Source organism: Leiobunum rupestre, chromosome 4 (genome assembly GCF_980474605.1).
Source record: "Leiobunum rupestre chromosome 4, qqLeiRupe1.1.hap1, whole genome shotgun sequence".
Lineage (NCBI taxonomy): Eukaryota > Metazoa > Arthropoda > Arachnida > Opiliones > Sclerosomatidae > Leiobunum > Leiobunum rupestre.
Genome location: NC_143387.1, coordinates 55,815,551 through 55,834,191, shown reverse-complemented (window position 1 = coordinate 55,834,191; position 18,641 = coordinate 55,815,551). Strand labels below are relative to the sequence as shown.

General features: G+C 39.1%; 2 protein-coding genes across 2 annotated transcripts; both read right to left on the bottom strand.

The window, feature by feature from the left end:
- Positions 1–12,849: 12,849 nt before the first annotated feature.
- On the bottom strand, positions 12,850–14,318 carry LOC149948371 (uncharacterized). The gene is made up of 4 exons (XM_090171066.1): positions 14,173–14,318; positions 13,679–14,108; positions 13,351–13,637; positions 12,850–13,165 (listed from the first exon to the last, which is right to left on the bottom strand). Exons 1-4 carry the CDS (start codon positions 14,316–14,318, stop codon positions 12,850–12,852), a joined length of 1,179 nt encoding a protein of 392 aa, XP_090027192.1.
- A 1,288-nt stretch (positions 14,319–15,606) lies between these two features.
- LOC149948370 (uncharacterized) lies at positions 15,607–17,154 on the bottom strand. Its single transcript, XM_090171065.1, has 3 exons — positions 17,127–17,154; positions 17,037–17,055; positions 15,607–16,321 (listed from the first exon to the last, which is right to left on the bottom strand). Exons 1-3 carry the CDS (start codon positions 17,152–17,154, stop codon positions 15,607–15,609), a joined length of 762 nt encoding a protein of 253 aa, XP_090027191.1.
- Between the last annotated feature and the right edge of the window lie 1,487 nt (positions 17,155–18,641).

Sequence of the window (18,641 nt, the reverse complement as noted above, 5' to 3'; positions counted from 1 at the left end):
AAACCGAGTCGAGCCTAAACCGAGTCGAGCCTAAACCGAGTCGAGCCTAAACCGAGTCGAGCCTAAACCGAGTCGAGCCTAAACCGAGTCGAGCCTAAACCGAGTCGAGCCTAAACCGAGTCGAGCCTAAACCGAGTCGAGCCTAAACCGAGTCGAGCCTAAACCGAGTCGAGCCTAAACCGAGTCGAGCCTAAACCGAGTCGAGCCTAAACCGAGTCGAGCCTAAACCGAGTCGAGCCTAAACCGAGTCGAGCCTAAACCGAGTCGAGCCTAAACCGAGTCGAGCCTAAACCGAGTCGAGCCTAAACCGAGTCGAGCCTAAACCGAGTCGAGCTTAAACCGAGTCGAGCCTAAACCGAGTCGAGCCTAAACCGAGTCGAGCCTAAACCGAGTCGAGCCTAAACCGAGTCGAGCCTAAAACCGAGTCGAGCTCGAAACTCGACTCGACTCGCTCATTGACACCTCTAGTTCTAACGCCGGCCGACATCCGAACCGAATTCGTGAACTGACACTCAAAACTAAAACTTAATAATATTGTTTGATGAAAAACCGCGCAGGCGCACTACGTATTAAAAACCGTGATCCACCCCCAAGGTCATTCAAAGCATTTGTTGTATGTATGTCTTGTAGGTACCGTTTATTATTTCCACCCCAAAAAGTTGCCGATGATGTTCAAGTACTCGCACCATAGAAATAGAAATGACACTAGAAGCACGATTAGATTGTGGTGAGATGTACGATTTAGAAGGCTGCCATGAGAGTGGAATCGCCAGTATTCTTTGAGCGAGCACGCCATCTATTTTAAAAAAAATTAAGTTTATTTTTTTTTCTTTATTATGTCTAATGTCTATGGTCGGCGCACTCAGCCTTCAACTCTATAATTATACGGGTGGCGCCATCTATCAATTTCAAAGTACATTAGTACTATTAATTCAATTGTATACGATTATAGTTCCCGCCGCTAACAGCGGATAGCGCCACCAACAAATAATAGAGTTCTCAATTTTGAAAAATTTGTTTCGCGGAAGGCAGATTGAAATTTTTATTCTAGCGGTACTATTCCCAATTCAAAGGCTGGAACCAGTAGCGGCGCCAGGATTTTTGGGTAGGTAGGCTAAACATTTGGAGTCGTCCCTTAGGAAACTTAAGCGGGGCAAATCAGCTGGGTTAGATGATATCTACGGGGAATGTCTGATAGCGCTTGGTCCTCAAGCCAAACTGGCACTCCTACACGTCTTCAAACAGATTCGATTAGGTAATTCCACCCCTAGTTACTGGTCCACTACTCAGTGGCGGCTTAAGAAGGCTGGGTCCCCGGGGCGGCGACAGTGTTTTGTGACACCCCCCGGACCGTGCAGAGGTTTTCACGGGTCCGTCTTCTTCAAGTTTAATCGTTCTGATTTGCACCCCCTCCCCCCCCCCTTAGGCCGTCACTGGGAAAGGTAAAGATATCACTGATTTGGCCTCCTATCGTCCCATCGCCGTAGCATCGGATATGTATAAGTTGTACGCTATGATCCTCAAGGATAGGTTAGGTGGATATCTTGAATCTCACGGGCTTCTCAGCGAAGCTCAATGTGGTTTTAGGACTGACCGTAGAATTTCCGACAATCTCTTTGTGCTCACTACTTTAATTGAACTGTCTCGAAAGACCGGGCGTGCTCTTTATCTCGCCTTTCTGGACTTTAAGAGTGCTTATGATACTGTCAATCGAGACAAATTATGGGTTAGTCTTCGAAGTAAAGGCGTACCAGAACCCTTCATAGGTCAACTTTCCGCTTTATACTGTAATTGCCGGTACGTTTTTAACCTCTCTGGTTTCACTAATCTCCCCGTTCAGAGCAAGGTAGGCCTCCGTTAGGGTTGTCCGCTGTCGGCATTGCTGTTCGTTGTCTATATCGATGAATTGGCAAATAATATTGAAGCTTTAACTGCGGGGGCATCTCTTCCGAGTCGGTCTGGCCCGCCTAGAATCTTACGGATTTCGTGTCTGTTCTATGCCGATGACGTGGTCCTTATGGCTAACACTGCAACTGATTTACAACGCCTTTTGAATGTTTGCGCTACTTTCGCTGCGAGGCAGGGGTTGACTTATAGTTTCGAGAAATCTAATATAATGATTTTTGAAAGTTCACAGTCTAGTTTGCTCTGGGAGGTAAACCCATGTCGGTCGTCAATAGCTATACTTATCTCGGTATTTTTATTACAAATCAGGCGGATTATCTTCATGGTATGGAAAAACTTATGAAGGCTAAGGCAAATAAACTGAGGTGGGCAGTCACCAATATGGCGTCACACTCCTATAACAAATATACCGTCAGCCGTACTTTGTGGAAGGCTGTGGCGGTTCCCGCCCTCACCTAGGGGAACGAGGTGGTCTGCTATTCTAAGTCTACAGCTGACTGTCTCGATCGCAATCAACGTGGTGTTGGGAAAGCGCTGCTTCACACGGGCCCTTTTGCGGCCACCCCAGCCATACAGGGCGAGATGGGTTGGTCCACTATGGACCTCCGTGAATATCGTAGCAAGGTAAGGCTCCTGTGACGGTTGAAATTTCTCGATCACTCACGTATTGTCAAGCAGGTCTATGACTTCATTAGATCTAATGGCTACGAGGTAGCGTGGACCGCACGCATCGCCCGGCTAGACCGCAAGTATGGGATCGGTACTAAACGTGGTAATGCGAAAAACTATAGGCAGTGGTTGAAATGTGTAAATTCCGAAATAACGGTTTCTGCTGCCCAGTTTTGGCGGAGTCAGGTAGGGCACAAGTGTAGTTTGGGCATATATACCCTCAAACGACTTCCCAAGACGGAGGATTGTTATACCGGTAGTTGCAGTAGTGGGTTACTATTCCAAGCACGCACAGGCTCCTTGCTAACCAGCGTACGGCAAGCCGAGTTAGGCCCTTACTCCGCTGAGTGCAAACTCTGTGGAGCAGCCAGGGAAGACACTCTCCATGTACTACTCGTCTGCCCTCTGCGTTCCCTCGGCACAAATCAGGTCAACTGGCGTTTGGTCCATCGTGACGACCTTTTAGAGCTACTACTTGGTCTTACCGACTCCCCTTGGAATTTTGAAATGGTCGCATCCATCCTTACACTCTGGCAAAAACTCAAACTGGAGTGGCGGCGAAGCAACTTGCCTTAATTAGTCCCTCTACCAGTAGTCAGTTCCTCTCAATTCTCTCGCCTATTTTCAGTGCCATTTATATTTATATTTTTTGTATCTATCTGTATTTTTGTATACAATTTGTATTTTTACATTTCATTTATTCCATTTGTATATGGATTCTATATCCTTTTAGTTTTATTTTTCCTGTTTAACTTGTTCAGATAATCTCTGTTTGTTGTTTCTGAAAGTGCTGCCATTAATGTTTATCTTAATATATTTTTAACGCGTTGCTGAGCTCCATTTTTCGGAGTCGCTCTGTTCCAAAAGAGTGTAAGTTCTCTTACGGCAAATAAGAACCTTTAAAGTTTAAACCTTTGAACCTTTATAAGTAGAGGCCCAACCAGGGGGAAAAGAGAGATTCTTTCTGTTATGGAAATTTCATAACCCCCCCCCCCCCCCTGTGGTATGCGTTATCAGTTCAGTTCAGGTCAGTTCAGTTAACTTTTCCACTCCGAATTTGGTCCCTTTTAAATCAGGGAGGCTTACCTAAACTTTCGGATAAGGGGCGCAGTACTTCAGCAGATACATCAACGATAGTCAAAAGAAAGAAGCTGAAGAGAACTTACCACAATAATCCTTTTCCAAGGACAATTTTGGATGCAATGACAGTCTTTCACACTATTTAGAACATAATATATTAAAATTTTAACTAATTTATTAAAGAGAAAGTCATAAATATATTTTAAGGATTCATAGTTGTATTTAATCTTGAAAATTAGAGGTAAATTTACCTTTTTTTCTCTCGAAATATCGACGTACTTCCAGGGTTACCAGATAAAAGTTTCATGACCCGCCCAAAAAAATATATACAAACCACCCAATTTCCCGCCCAAAATAAATAATTTTTCTAAAACAAGCCCAATTTCCGTCAAAAAAATAAGGAAAAAATACTATTTGAGGTTAAAGATTTACTCATCGTAAATGGCGCTATTGATGGAGTACAACAACTCAGCGGGAGGTACAAACTGAGATGATTTTAAGTTTAAACGTAACAAACCAAATTTTATGTACAGAATGCTTCGAAGCATATCTGGCCGCATTTTATTTCTTAAATTATGGTGGTTTCGGGTTAGTTGGGACACGGCTAAAATTGGACACTTTAAACAAAAAAATACCTCCTGCCTGAAGCAGACGACGCAGACGATTTTCAAAAGTCATTTCCTTTAGCCGTTAGCCCTAACCTTTGACTTACGAGGAGACTACCCGAGGTGATAATCACCGATTTTGTTGAAACTAGGTGGGTATGTAGACCTTATGGTAACATAAAATTTCACCAAGGGAAAAGTTGCAATGGGCATTAGTTTTGCCATGGCAACCGAAAATGTTTTTGACAACACAGTCTGTATATTGTCCCATTGAAAATAACAATTGATCAATTTTTACATATTTGGATCAAATTGACCAAAATATCATAAAATTCATTTAATTTGTCAATTTTGCTCCATTTTTTTTGGTTTTAAAATTAGAATTTTTTTAAAAATCTTTTACTGGGGGGACCCTTAGAAGTGCTCAGATTCCCGTGTTATTTTCAATGAGAAAATATACATACTGTGTTGTCATAAACATTTTCGGTTGCTATGGCAAAACTAATGCCCATTGCAATTTTTCCTTTGGTGAAATTTCATGTTACCATAGGGTCTACATACCCACCTAGTTTCAACAAAATCGGTGATTATCACCTCGGGTAGTCTCCTCGTTAGTTGGGCAAAAAATTTCTGCTTCTCAGATTTTAAGTTATCAAGATGGATGAATTTGAATCAGGTATAGTGATTATCTAATTTGATATTAGTTAAAAAGTTTAAGGAATGTAGCTCTTACTAGTTAACGAAATAAGGTTTAGTGGGTTTACTTCATGCAAGATTTATTTTAATATATGCTCAATAAATAAAATGAACCCTATTCTATTCAATAATGTAGTAAACATTTTGCTAGGACCTTTAAATTATAATATTTTTAGAAATTTAAATACACCACTCTTGTGGCTAACTTTGGACACTTAAAACGCATTATATAACAATCATAAAAATGTATAAAGTTATTTTAAGTTTGCAAAGAATGAAATTTTTTAAGATATATTAGGAGGAGTACGTTATTCAGTTATACAAATTGAAGCCAGAATAGGCTTTTAAAATCTAAGAGTTTAGTTTTAGGGAAGTAAGGGTTTTCATATTTGATATTGGGAGTAGAGCAGTTGCCCACAGTTGGTTTTCATATGTAGGACAGTGATTTGGTCAACAAATCTAAATCGAGGAAGGTATATTTGAACCCATACTACTCCATTTGGCCAGAAAACAGGTCTTATTATTACTAATTTCCCCTTAAAATTAGTGTTTTTGGCCTTTTTATGGTTTATTTCGCAATGGAAAGTTAAGAGCAAAACTTATGATTACTGAATTTGGTCCATTTGGAAAGAATATATTCTATATAACGATCTATTTAAAAATATAATAAATTCGTCTTGGCTATTATCTCTTTATCGTAGATAGACCTATTAACTAAACAAGCGATTCTCGAAAACCCTTCGAATCCACATGTTACAATTACTTCCCGATAGCAATTTCTAAAAATATACCAAGTCGTCAATGTCCGAATCAAATTTTTCAAGACAAAACTATGATTTCTACTACCGACTACCTCAAAATATCTAATATCATCGAGTAACATATTACTATTACTTTTCAATCGCAATCTAAAAAGACATACCGAGTCGTTAATGTGTGGTCTTGTTTAACTTATTTTAATTAACATCTTAGTTCTTAAATCTCAAACATACATGCCCTTATTTGTGGAATTTATTTAGATTTGTGCTGCCGCAACGCTAAAGGGCGATACTACACGTACACTTTTTTGTGTATTGCGGGAAAGCATCCGAAGGGGTTTCTCTAGAGCCAAAACTTGGTTTAAGATTTAAAGTTTAAAGATTAACTTCTGATTTCATTTCTTAATTTTTATCTAAAACTAGGAGAAAATATGGGGATCAACTATTCGTTTGATTTCGCGAGGCGGCACTTGCAGGGAAATCTCAAAAATTGCGTTTCCGCCTAAACAGAAGGGTCGGACATATGTCAAAATTCGGTAAACATGCTGAAAAAGGGATTTTAGAAATCTTAAAATCCGTTTGAAAATCTTGAAATCGTAGAAATTACTGTCAAAATCAGTTTGAGAGTGCAAATCCCGTATTAAAAATTAGACGTGGACCGACCGCTCGGTCTAAACTGTGAAATGAACTAAAATTATTATAAAATCAACCCCTTTAACATCGAACAAATGAGTTAAAACCTAAAAACGGCAATGAAACCATTTATTCAATGTATTTTTCAAAGTTGTCCAAAGTTAGGCATTACTGTCTAAAGTTAGCTATATGCGTCCAAAGATAACTCCATGGTGTTCAATCTTAGCCTCGCGTGTCCAATCTTAGCGTCTGGCGTCCAATGTTACACCACCCCCTGTCCATTTCAACACCGTTTTGTCCAAAGTTCGGCTCGAAACCTTCATTCAAGAAAATAAGTATTTCAGCTATTAAAATGCTTAATTTTAACGTCGAAAAAGGATAGGAAGTAGAATTATAAATGGTTTTACATATTCCACTACTTATATTTCTCCACAACATAATTTATAAAGAGGCAAGGTACATTTTATTAAAAGTGTGCAATCTATCCCGCACTTACCCTAGTTTTAGTTAAACTAACATGGGGAAAAACTCGCTCCACATGAGCATTAGATAGTGGTAAACATAAGAGCTTAATGCTCCGTTAGCGATATCTTTCAACAAAAAATCTCCCGACGCATCTTGGAAAGCGAGAACTTCTTTCCAAAATTCGTTGGCTTTGGTCTTGTTTTTCCAAACAAGAGCGTTTATAGTTCTTATTTTAACTGCCAGATCGCTGGGTGAACAATCGAAATACTGCGTGGGCAAATTTCCCACGCACCTTGGTCCTTTAATTAAGATAGTTTGTGGCGAGATGCACTCTAATTTTCGAATAATATGATCTTTACTTGGTAGTCGCGATTGCATTTCGATACAAATTTCCTTTAAGTAATTGAAACACCTTTGTAAAATTTCTTCTTTTTTGGTTTTTGAGAGTTTACTATTTTCTAATTGTTCTTTGAACACGAATCCAACGTCTATATTTTCTATTCCTAAAAATATGGTTTGTAAATTGGAGATATCTAAATTTCCCAAGGTGTCGTTTTCCTTGTTCACATTAAAAATTACTGGTTGCAAAATCCTACTCATAAACTGTTCGAAACACAATTGTAATTGATCAAATATGGTAACATGATCTCCGTTTTCCAATTGAAACAATTTCGTTAATCGGTTTAGTTCTTTTAGAATTGGATTTAAAAATTCTAAATACAGCTTAATGGTGGGGTCTTCCTACATTTCATGGAGCATCTTAGCTTCCATGCATTTTTCTTTATCAACGACAATAGAAAAATGGAGTTTCAGGGCATCATATTGACTTAAAATTTTATTTACGCAATCGAACATGACTAACCATCTAGTTGCGGATAATGAAACTAATTTTAGAGGATCCTCGTCCTCATTAATTACTCTGTAAATTTCTTTATAACTTTCCTGGCGGGAGTAGCTGTGGGCGAACCAGTTATATGTATTCCGAATAAAGAAATCTAAAGAAGCAGGCATCGCGTTGAAAGACGTTTTAGCCACCAAATCTAGCGAGTGGCAAACGCTTTTAACTAATACCAAGTTGGGTACCTCTTGCTTTAATTTCGTGAAAACAGAGTTGTTTTTACCGCACATGGTATTGGCACCATCGGTACCTATACCAAATTACCAACTAACTTCTTCGTGTCAAAATTTACTGTCTTTAAAAACTGTATAATGCTTTCAGATAACCCGGCAGCGGTACCATCCGGCACAGTTAATAATCCAAGAAAGGTAGTGACGAAATCTGAACTATGTTTACCAAAATATTTTATGGACGCGCTTAGTAACTTAGTTTTGCTAATATCCGTTGACTCGTCTAGTAAAAGGGAATATGGTCCGTTTGCTATGTCTTCTAATATCGACGTTTTGAAATACGGGCCTAGTATATTCTTAATTAATGCCCCGCATTTTGTTCTATGCATTTTAAAACGGGATTCGCCGAACTCATCCGTTAATATCTCACGAAGTTCATCTTCCGCTAAAATTGACGCTTTAGCTGCAACGTACGTAGCAATTCTTAACTCCAGCCTTTTTTTGCTAATTGAAATCTCCTTCATTGGCCGAGTCGTTGTTAACATCGCGTTAATCTTCGGGATTCCGGCAAGATCCCCACCTCCAGAAGGATTGCTACTTTTATTTTTTCTTGTCTGGCTGTGTTCAATAATGTCTCGGTATTGTGCTCGAATGGTGCAATGGCACCATAAACATCTTGCGTCTTCATCGCCTTTCTTCCCCGCGATGAAATCTAGGAATAAAAATAAAGATTAATGTAAGCTTACTGGTATTCCATGGAATTAATTCGATTACGTTGAAATATATAATTACCTTTCAAAACGGGGTCGTTCTCCCATTCCTTTTTATATTTCTTTTTGTACTTAGCCCACTTTACCATAGTTTAGGTGAAATTGAACTCGTTATAAAGCAAAACGACTACACAAAAATTAAATTAGATTATGAACCTTAGAATTATGCGCACTAAAATTTCGAAATGCGTTTTTATCCTTTATATAGCGTTTTGTTTCTTTTTTAAATAAGAGAAATGTCTTTTAAAAAATATGGAACCATGACACGCTTTAAATATTATACGCTTTTTATTTTTTTTTCTCGGAAAAATAAGTTTAATAAATGTGGGATTTTTTAAATTGAAAACCGCCCAAAAACCCACTTTCCGTCCAACCGATATTTTTCCCCAAAATGACCATCGAAAACCACACAAACAGCAACCCTGCGTACTTCCTTCCTTTGTTTACATTCTACAGTGTAGTCGTAGAGCCCAGCTGGTTGCCATAAAGGGATTTCAGTGGTATTTTTGTTCAAAGCATAGCTCACGAAGGGGATAGAACCGTGGAACAAACCGTCAGATTTCATTGGGCCTCTACTTATTTTCTATCTATATGGCTGGAACGTACGTTCAATTTTGACAAAATGGCGCCGTTGTTGTCGTTTAAACGATTAGGCTTAATGAATTTTAGACCTTTAATTTTTGAAATTGGTTCTTTAAAAGTTCAAGTAATGGTCATTAACCATTGTGTTAAGTAAAAATAACCAGTAAGCCGCTTGCTTGGCCTTCACCTTCTTCCCTTGTCAGTGTGACGTGATGTGTGCCATGTATTTACTCTCCAACGGCTTGTTCGATCTCCGTTTTTCGACATTCTTGCCTTACTTATTTCATCAAATATGCCCGATGCTTGGCTTTCGAACATTCGTTTTTCCTCCGGCGCGCTAAAACCTGGAACTTGTTACCTAGGGACATTAGGGAGAATTGCGCTATTCCGTTATTTATCTCCTACGTGTAAAATTTTTCTTTGATGATTGGCTTTGTCATAATTCTTAATCCATTCTTAAATTATATTTTTAAATTTTTTCCTATTTAATATTTTTTGTTTATTTTTTTTTTAATTTTTTGGTATCTAGTTAAGTTATATATTTATTGATTATTTGTATGTAAATTTTGACCACTAATAATAGGCTTTGCCTCTGTGGTCGCCTGCTGGTCGAAATAATAATAATAATTATTATTATTATTATTATGGCTGAGGTTTTTTGATCAAATTCGTGGGAATCCATGTAAAAAAAGCTACTTGGTTAAAAGGAAACACTTGTTGCATACCTTACAGGAGAAAAGTTTCCATTATTTCAACAAGCACTACGTTAACAGTAACTTGCAGGTCCTGGTTCTGGGAACCATTACTTCGTGGCGATTTCCTTGAAAATGTTATATTTAAGAATCTATTTCGAACGCTGCCCCTGAAAGAAAGAAAAAAACCAAACAAACAAACACGTGACTATTTTTTTCAGTGACTCGCTCGCATGCGTCTAGAGTTGGAAAAAAAAACAGCGGCATTTATTGAAGCGCCTATTGCATGGCATGTATTCATATTACGTATTTCATTGTTAATAGTGGTCTTTCCTTAATCGTAGCGCTCTTAATACCAAACTGTACTTTGTCTAGCTTTAAAATTTTACACTCTTTTGCGCGTTTTTTTTAGGGAAAATATTTCTGAAAACAATCGGGCCTGGAGGCGGTTCAGTTTATTTTATTACTTAAAATTCCTATACTGAAGCTATTTAATTTGCGTTAAAATAGACCTATGATGAGGGAACTCACAAAAACATCTTTAACATTTAAAAGGAATATAACCCCGAACGGAATTTGCAAGTAATAGTCTTTTTTTGGTCACGAGGTCATAATTTGTACAATACCCACGATAATGATAAATATGAATATTTATCTCAATCATCTTGTCTATTTAAAATCGCAGCGTGAGATTTGCAATCACTACAACAAAAACGTTTATCCAAACTCGTACTAATCAAACAATTCATTATTAAACTTACGATTGTTACGTTACTACCATATTATTTGAAAATTTGAGAATAGTTGCCGGCAAATATCGCGTCGCTCAGAAATTCGTGAGCTTGCTGATGGAGAGAGAGAGAGAGCTAGATGGAGAGATAGGAGAAAATTTGTCTTTTTTATAGTCTGAAACCGGTATAAGGGTGGTTGGTGCACATTTCCTGGAAGCACTTCGTCACTATCCCACATAAAAACACCGCAAGGTATATATATGAACTAAGTACAGGAAATGGTTCTTACTTGAGTTTAAGCATGGATTTATGCTACCAGTTATTAAAATTAGACCAAGGGGTAAACGAAATAAAATTATCACTTTGGCGAACTTGTTTATTTTATAGCGACTGGACTATAGATAAAATTTGGAAAAGGTGGCGCCCACCACTCGAAGGGGGTTAAAAACGAACCCGTATTTAAAATCGGGGATGTTGCTCTAATTCACAACGAAAACCTCCGCGACCCGCGTGAATCCTTGGATTAGTGAAATAACTTCATTCAACACTTGTGCAACCTTGAAATAAGTGAGAACACCTTATTTGTACGTAAACTTGAATTACGCGTTCACTTTTATTTACTCTTAAAAGCAATTAATTATATTAATAGTAACTATATCAAATATTCAATTGTTATAAATTGAGTAGTTGGTAACCTTAAATGTATAGCGAGTATTATCGCCAGAAATAACCAAACCGTCCCCTTGTTACATCCTTTCCCTTCATGGGCGGATTAACCCTTTCGGTTCCTCTAGGCACAGCAACATTTGCCGCCCTTGGGTATTGTCTAACGGGTTGGTAAGCTAAGTAGGGGCAAGCCAAATACTTCGCCCTAGGGGTATCACGAGATAGTATACCAAATGGGGTATACTTAGCTCATGATACCCTGACTGGTTTTCGACGGTTACGGTCGGCTAAACAGCTTTAATTAATTGAATTAATTTAATAATTAGGTTATACAGATAGGCATAGTTCCCCAGGAAATACCGGGTACCCCAGCTAGTTGAAGATAAAAGATACTTAGGTTGCGAACCATATTGTACATCAAGCCATGTAAGTAGGAAAAATTTATCTTTTCACGAGTTTCCTAGCGAAGAAAGCCTTAGAAGTTTATGGTTAAAAGACATTAGTCGGGATGATTTTGTACTAAAAGATACACAGAAGGTCTGTTGCCTGCATTTCAGGGAGGATGATTTCTGTTCAGGTTTGTTTCTTTATTATGGAAAACATTTTCAGTCAGATAAAATGAAAAACCCTTACTAAATAGAACATAGACGTTTATTTACAAAACTAAAGGCCTTTTCACACGAGCCAACTTTTTTACCCAATTAGATGAGTCAACTTGAGTTGAGTCAACTAGTTGGTTCGTGTGAATAAAAGTTCGATGAGTTGATCCACCAAAAAAGTACGCGAGTAAAAAATGGATCACTGATCCATTTTTGCTGACTCAGCATTTTGATTTGAAAAGTTGGCTCGTGTCAAAAGGCCTTTAATTAATGCGAATATTACATTTTCGTTAAGAGATACCATGCATTGATACTGGCTAGGCCAACAATTTACGCTTGGTTTTATACCCCAATAAAAAATGACAGTACATTTTTTTAATCAAGATTAGATAAAAGATAAAATTGAATGAATCAACTAGAAATAACAGTCGCAAACATTCCGGTGTCCTTGAAATGCCGCATTTCAACGTAGATCATGGTTTCAATTACTTGGTAGCAAGCATAGTTTGGTTAACGGTCGTTGTCCTTCCCTGGCTGAATATTTTGAATGCGGCCCAGCTTCCATTTGGAAGGGGGAAGATTCTCATCCTTGAGAACGACAAGATCTCCTAGTTGTAGATTCTTCTGCACGGTCAGCCATTTAGGACGCTATTGTAGTTTTGTTAAATATTCATTACGCCATCTCCACCAGAAGTGCTGAAGAAGCTGTTGTCCCATCTGATATCGATTTAAACGGTTGACTTTTATATCTGTTTATATCTGTGAGGTCTGGTTCTGGGATCGCCGTGAGCGCATCGCCAATGAGAAAATGTCCCGGAGTTAAGGCCGCCAGATCATCTGGATGTGTAAATAAAGCTGATAAGGGTGTGGAATTCAAACAAGCCTCTATTTGACAGAGTAGCGTGTTCATCTCTTCATAAGATTAAATGGTTATGCCGACCACTCGTTTTGAATAAGTTTCACCGCTTTGATTACTGCTTCCCACAGTCCTCCAAAGTGCGGCGCTGCAGGTGGATTAAAATGCCAGTTAATGCCTTCGTCTGACATCCATCGCATAATGGAGGACTTATTTGCTGAGCTGGACATTAATTTCAGAAAATCTCGCATTTCTCGATTGGCGCCGACAAAATTGGACCCACAATCGCTGTAAATGTTTGAGCTCCTTCCTCGCCTGGCGACGAATCGTTTTAGAGCTGCTAGGAACGCGTCAGTAGACAAGTCGCTCACCAATTCGATATGGATGGCCCTGGTAGTGAAACACACAAATAATGCTTTATGCGCCACGACCTTTCATAATTCTGTGGGTGAAAGGCCCAGCATAATCTACACCAGCAGTTCCCAATTTGTTTCGGCTATGGAACCCTAAATTATCCACCTAATTCTGGCGGAAACTCAACTCATTTTTTACTTATCTTAAAAGAGTCTTGATACAAATGAAGATGGCCGCTTTGCAAATTCTCGGAACCCCTGTGACCCTTCCATGGAACCTCAGGGTTCCGCGGAACACCTTTTGGGAACAGCTGATCTACACCACACTTTAAAAAGGCTCTAGCTGGATTAACCCGAGCCGATGGCAAGTCCCCCATCATCTGTTGAACAATCACTGCCTTCTGCCAAGTAAAAAGTCTCACATGAAATCTTTTGGCATCTCGAACTCCAAAGATCCAATATTTTCGCTGTAGAACTGTCATGAGTAGCTGGGGACCAGCGTGAACGTGCTTCTGGTGTTAGTAAGTTATTATTAATTCAGTCAGCTTACTTCTTCGTGGCAGGATGATGGGATGAATTTGATCTGTGTTAATCTTCGCATGTCTGATTCGCCCACCAACTCGAAGGATTCCATCGGAATCCAAGAACGGGTTGGCTTGGCTGTGGAAAGACAGTGAATTTCTTCAGTAAAGGTTTGTTGCTCAGTTACCTTTATCCAGTGTTTCCGCGCTGACTCTACTTCGGTAGCCATCAATGGGCCAATGGTTCTGTCTAATTTGGGTTCACGAGAATTTCTTGCGAATCGTTGTATGTAGGCCGTTACATTGAGCAGATTGATAAAGGACGAATGTGCATCAAGTAGCGTCGTGTCAACGGTGTAGTGATTTGACATTATAGATAATGGACGAGCTTCTAGTATGCAAGTTTCAGTTTCGACAGGTATAATTATGTCCTTGAAGGTCGGACAAGCCGATAGCCACCTAGGACCGTTCCACGAAAGTGGATGTTGAAGTAATTGGGTAGGTGAGATACCACGCGACGTACAGTATGCAGGGTTGCATTCTCCCTTTACATGATGCCATTGTGCTTGGGGTAAAGTAGTCTGAATTTCCGATACCCGATTGGCTATGAACGTTTTCCATCGACGCTATCCAGGCCAAGGCAGTCATGGAGTCACTCCCGCAATGCATTTCTGGGATGGCTATCTTCAGAGCGTCTGAAATAAGTCTTAGAAGTCGAATGAGTAATACAGCTCCACAGAGTTCATGCCTTGGTAACGATACTTGTTTCAATGGTGCTACCTTTGTCTTCGCCGCGATAAGCTGCACCTTGATGTTTCCGTTACTATTCCTTGTCTTTAGATAGACTGCTGCGGCCTATGCTTTTTCCGAGGCATCACAGAAACCTTGTAGACTGATCTCACTGATTTGACGCTGAGATATGTGACAGTTGAATGGTTATGGCTTCGATTCCTGGTAACTCCGCCTGAAATATTTTCCATTTATTAGCGATAAGTTCCGACAACTGATCGTACCAACCCAGCTTCAGTTTCCAGAGATCTTGAAGTAGCTAGTCACTTTGCCTGGATGGTAACTGTAGTAAGTAACCCCAAGGGGTCAAACACATTGGATGTCTCTGAAAGAATTATTCTTTTCGTTATTGAAGTTTTGTAGTGAGGGCTGGATACGGAAAATGAGAAAGTCAGCTCCCGGTGTCCATCGAAGCCCCAGGGTTTTGACAGCTTCATCAATATCTATTTTTAGAGGCCCTTGATCTTAGCGCATTTCCACGGGTAATGACGGGATCGTTGGAAGTCCATTTTCACAGTTGAAATCCCCCTTCGGCAGTTGATTGCAATAGTTCTGATTGTAGCTGCAAGACATCTTCTGTAGATTCGGCACCTGACATCAGGTCATCAACATGGAAGTCTTCTGCACTTGATGTGAAGGACAAGTATCAGATGGCCATCTGATACTTGTCCTTCACATCAAGTGAAAGTTGCTTCAGTACCCTAGTTGCCAAAAATGGTGACGGTAAGTTGTTGATAGTCCCGAATTGGTTTTGTTGGGTTACTTCTCCACACGATCCGCTGGAGGTTGGTATCTTAAGGTTGTATCAAGATCTGGTGATACATTTTGGCAATATCAGCTGTTACTGCCACGGTATGAAGTCTGAAACGAATTAGTAGAGTTATCAAATCTTGAGTTTTTGGGCCAACCAGTAATAGATAATGCAGTGAGACTCCATTAGACGACACCACCACTCGCAGCTTAGTAGTACTACTACTTGCCTTGACCACGGCGTGATGCGGAAGATAAAAGTTTTCTGTCCTTGTAATTTCTTTTCTTCTGGCAGCAGTGGCCTCATGTGACCAATCTCAAGACACTCTTCCATAAAGGCGTGGTATTGTTCAGCCAAGCCCGGATCTGCTTGTAATCGTTTTTCAAGACCTAAGAATCTTCGAATGGCCATCTTTTTTTAATCACCCAGTTGTTGTTGACCGTTCTTCATTAGCAAGCTGACTATATATCTGCCTTCCTTATTACGACAGTAATTGTTGTCGAAGTTTTCTTCACATCGCAATTCGCTTGCGGTTAACAATTGTTTTGGAACTAGCTCTTCAAATTCCCAGAATCTTTGCAGTTGATCTTCGATGGTAGATTGATAAATTCGGATGTCAGGTGGACACTTGGCCGACTTGTGAGATTCGATGGTACCACAGATGGCCCATCCAAAAATAGTGTTGAAAGCTCCTGGCGTCCCAGGTTCTCCGAAACAAGTACCATCTTGAATTAGAGACAAATAGCCATCAGCTCCCAATAACACGTGAAATTTAGGATCAACAAGTTTAAGACCCTTAAGATGCGTCCAGACGTCAGTATTGATGGCCACATTTGGGAGGTCTGCCGTGACTTTCTTAAGTACCAAAGCTGTGACTTCGACGTGCGTCTTGTTTACCAACTCTGATTTTACTGTTATGCGAACGCTGCCAACTTCCGCTCCTCCAACTCCTCCTACAACAACATTCAGCCGTCGTCTTCTGAGCTGCAACTTCTTAGAGCATTGTTCGCTGATAAAGTTAGCTTGGGATCCGGAATCCAAAAGCGCCCGGACTGGCTGGAATTCTCCATTTGATGCTTCTATTAGCACGATAGCGGTCACCAATATGACTTGTAATGCCAAAAAGGATTCTCTTGAAACGAGACAATTGACTTAAGTTGGGTTTCTTGAGGGTTCTATTGTAGCTCTTTCTTGCTTATACTGATGTAATAGTGTGCTACCTTGCTAATGTAGCTTCACAAATAGCAACCGCTTCCGTTTTGTTCGAATGTTTAAGTTCTTACAAATACCATTCATATCTTCAAGAACATTTTTTAAAATGTAAAAGTATTACTTGTATTCCACTATTATGATGCGTTGGAGAACGGAAGATGAGACCTTACCATTGAATTGGGAGTAATACTGCTAGAATTACAATTACGATTTCGGTTGCCATGGTTACGCGGGACCTGTTCTGAGAAGACTGTACGAAATTCATCTTTATAATTAGGCGGTAGCGCCATCTATATTTTGTAAAGTTATAATACTAAAAATAAATAATTATTAGCTAACTCACTGTAACTTGTGTTAAAAAGGATCGTGTTGACAGAATAAAATTATTTTTAAACAACTTCAAAAGTTTGTTTGTTACGATAAATCATACATTTTAATTGCGCAAAAATTCAATTGCCATATAGAGAGAAATTGGTCCCGCGCCAGCCAGATTTAGTTGAACCTCTATTTATTCCCAACTCAATGGACCTTACTTAGCGATCATCGTATAAGAACTGAACGATATTTGTTTGGGGGAAGGGGGGGGGGTGTCGAGATGTGACAGCCCCGGGCATAATGCGAAGTATGGAGTTTACAACATGATGGATCTTAATGCTGGAAGAATAATAAAATTCAGTTTTATTCAGGTATGATTTCCTGTAGTTTTTACTAGAAATAAATCTTACCTGGCACTACTACCAAAGCCAAGACCATCTTTGTAAGTTTATACATGTGGTACCACACTATATTTATTCTGAATATAATGCATTCTTAATATTTTAATTGATTATAAATATAATTGTAGTGTAATGGAATCTTCGACGCAATGGGTTTGGAATATTCCTTAAAAGATGTCTAAATAAACTGGTGGGGAATGAAGTTTACCCAGGAAAATTTGGGATTGACAGACACTTACAATTTCGCTAATACATAGGAGAAAGTTTCCACGAGGTAAAGCACCAGTTTGACGCCTGGTACATAGCTAATAGTAAATTTTAATAATAATTGACGTCAAGGGCGTATTTAATGGGGATTTTTAGTGGTTCAACCCCCTCCCAAATTTATTAAATGGTACAAAACATAACATTTCGTTTCGTAGCGCGTGAGTATGGGACTTAATATTAATATTATATATTTATTTATATTAATATTAATATTAATTAATATTAATCGATTGTTTCGTAACTTCGAAACGGTGGCCTAAATCGGAAAAATGTCGTAGAACATTTTCGTTTTAAAAGAATCTGTAGAACCCGTCGACGCTCGGTCCTACCCCCATTTAGGGAACACCCTGTATATCACGTCGTAAGATATGTTAATTAGAAATAGCTGACGTTTGTCTAATCTTGAATATCTTACTCCACGCTACGATTACAATAAACTCCGGGTTTCGGCAGGCTTTCACTATTGGGGCCCAAGATAATATCATTATTAAAGTAAATATAAAATGATGTCAGCGGTATAAAATAATAAAGGAGTATGAAGGTTTCCATGGAATATTTAATTTTAAGGATAACTGTTAAATTATTTAAACGATCTAATGAAATAAAATCCTACTCTATATGGTGCACCAATTTCCCTATCATCTAACTTAAAAAAACTAAAACTACACAATATTCAACAATATCCATACGTTTCGAAGGTAACGTCCAGCGGATATTTTGCCGCAGAGTTGACGATAATGATTTATCACTGGGATTGTTGGTAAATGGTCCTCAACAGTCAATGTCGTCGCCAGCAACTTTTAATAATTTGTTGTACCGACGAAAGAGATGAGTTCTCGTTTGCGAATTGGGTCTCTTCGACATTTCGCGACTGTTCTTGGTTTTTTAACTAGCAGTTCTTGAGCTTCGGAATTAAATTTCAAAACGAGTTGCGTAGCAACGGAAAGCCGAATAGGGGGAGAGTGCTGGAGATTAGTATACACGCAATGTCAAGTTAAAAGGAACCACCTATGATAAACTCGTTTTGAAATTTTTAATATTTAGGCTTAGTTTCTCTATTCGGTGTTATAGTCGCGAGCCAGATTTCCCGCACGGTACTGACGAGTCCCAAATTGGACGAAACCGGTCTACCGTTGGAATTTCTGGCTATTTTATTTAATTTAATTTAGATTTGCACTCGAAGACCTATTTGGTCCGAGTTTCGCGTCTTTTTGTTCGCTCGAAGACCTATCGGTATGAGCTATTAGTAAGTTTTTA

Bases quoted from the DNA above. Each gene is read 5' to 3' on its own strand.
- LOC149948371 (XM_090171066.1), bottom strand. From the start codon at position 14,318: ATGCATTGCGGGAGTGACTCCATGACTGCCTTGGCCTGGATAGCGTCG. The intron at 13,638-13,678 runs GTAAGCTGACTG...TAACACCAGAAG, and splicing joins CATCATCCTGCCACGAAGAA to CACGTTCACGCTGGTCCCCA. The intron at 13,166-13,350 runs GTATCAAGACTC...TTTCACTACCAG, and splicing joins CAAAGCGGCCATCTTCATTT to GGCCATCCATATCGAATTGG.
- LOC149948370 (XM_090171065.1), bottom strand. From the start codon at position 17,154: ATGGTCTTGGCTTTGGTAGTAGTGCCAG.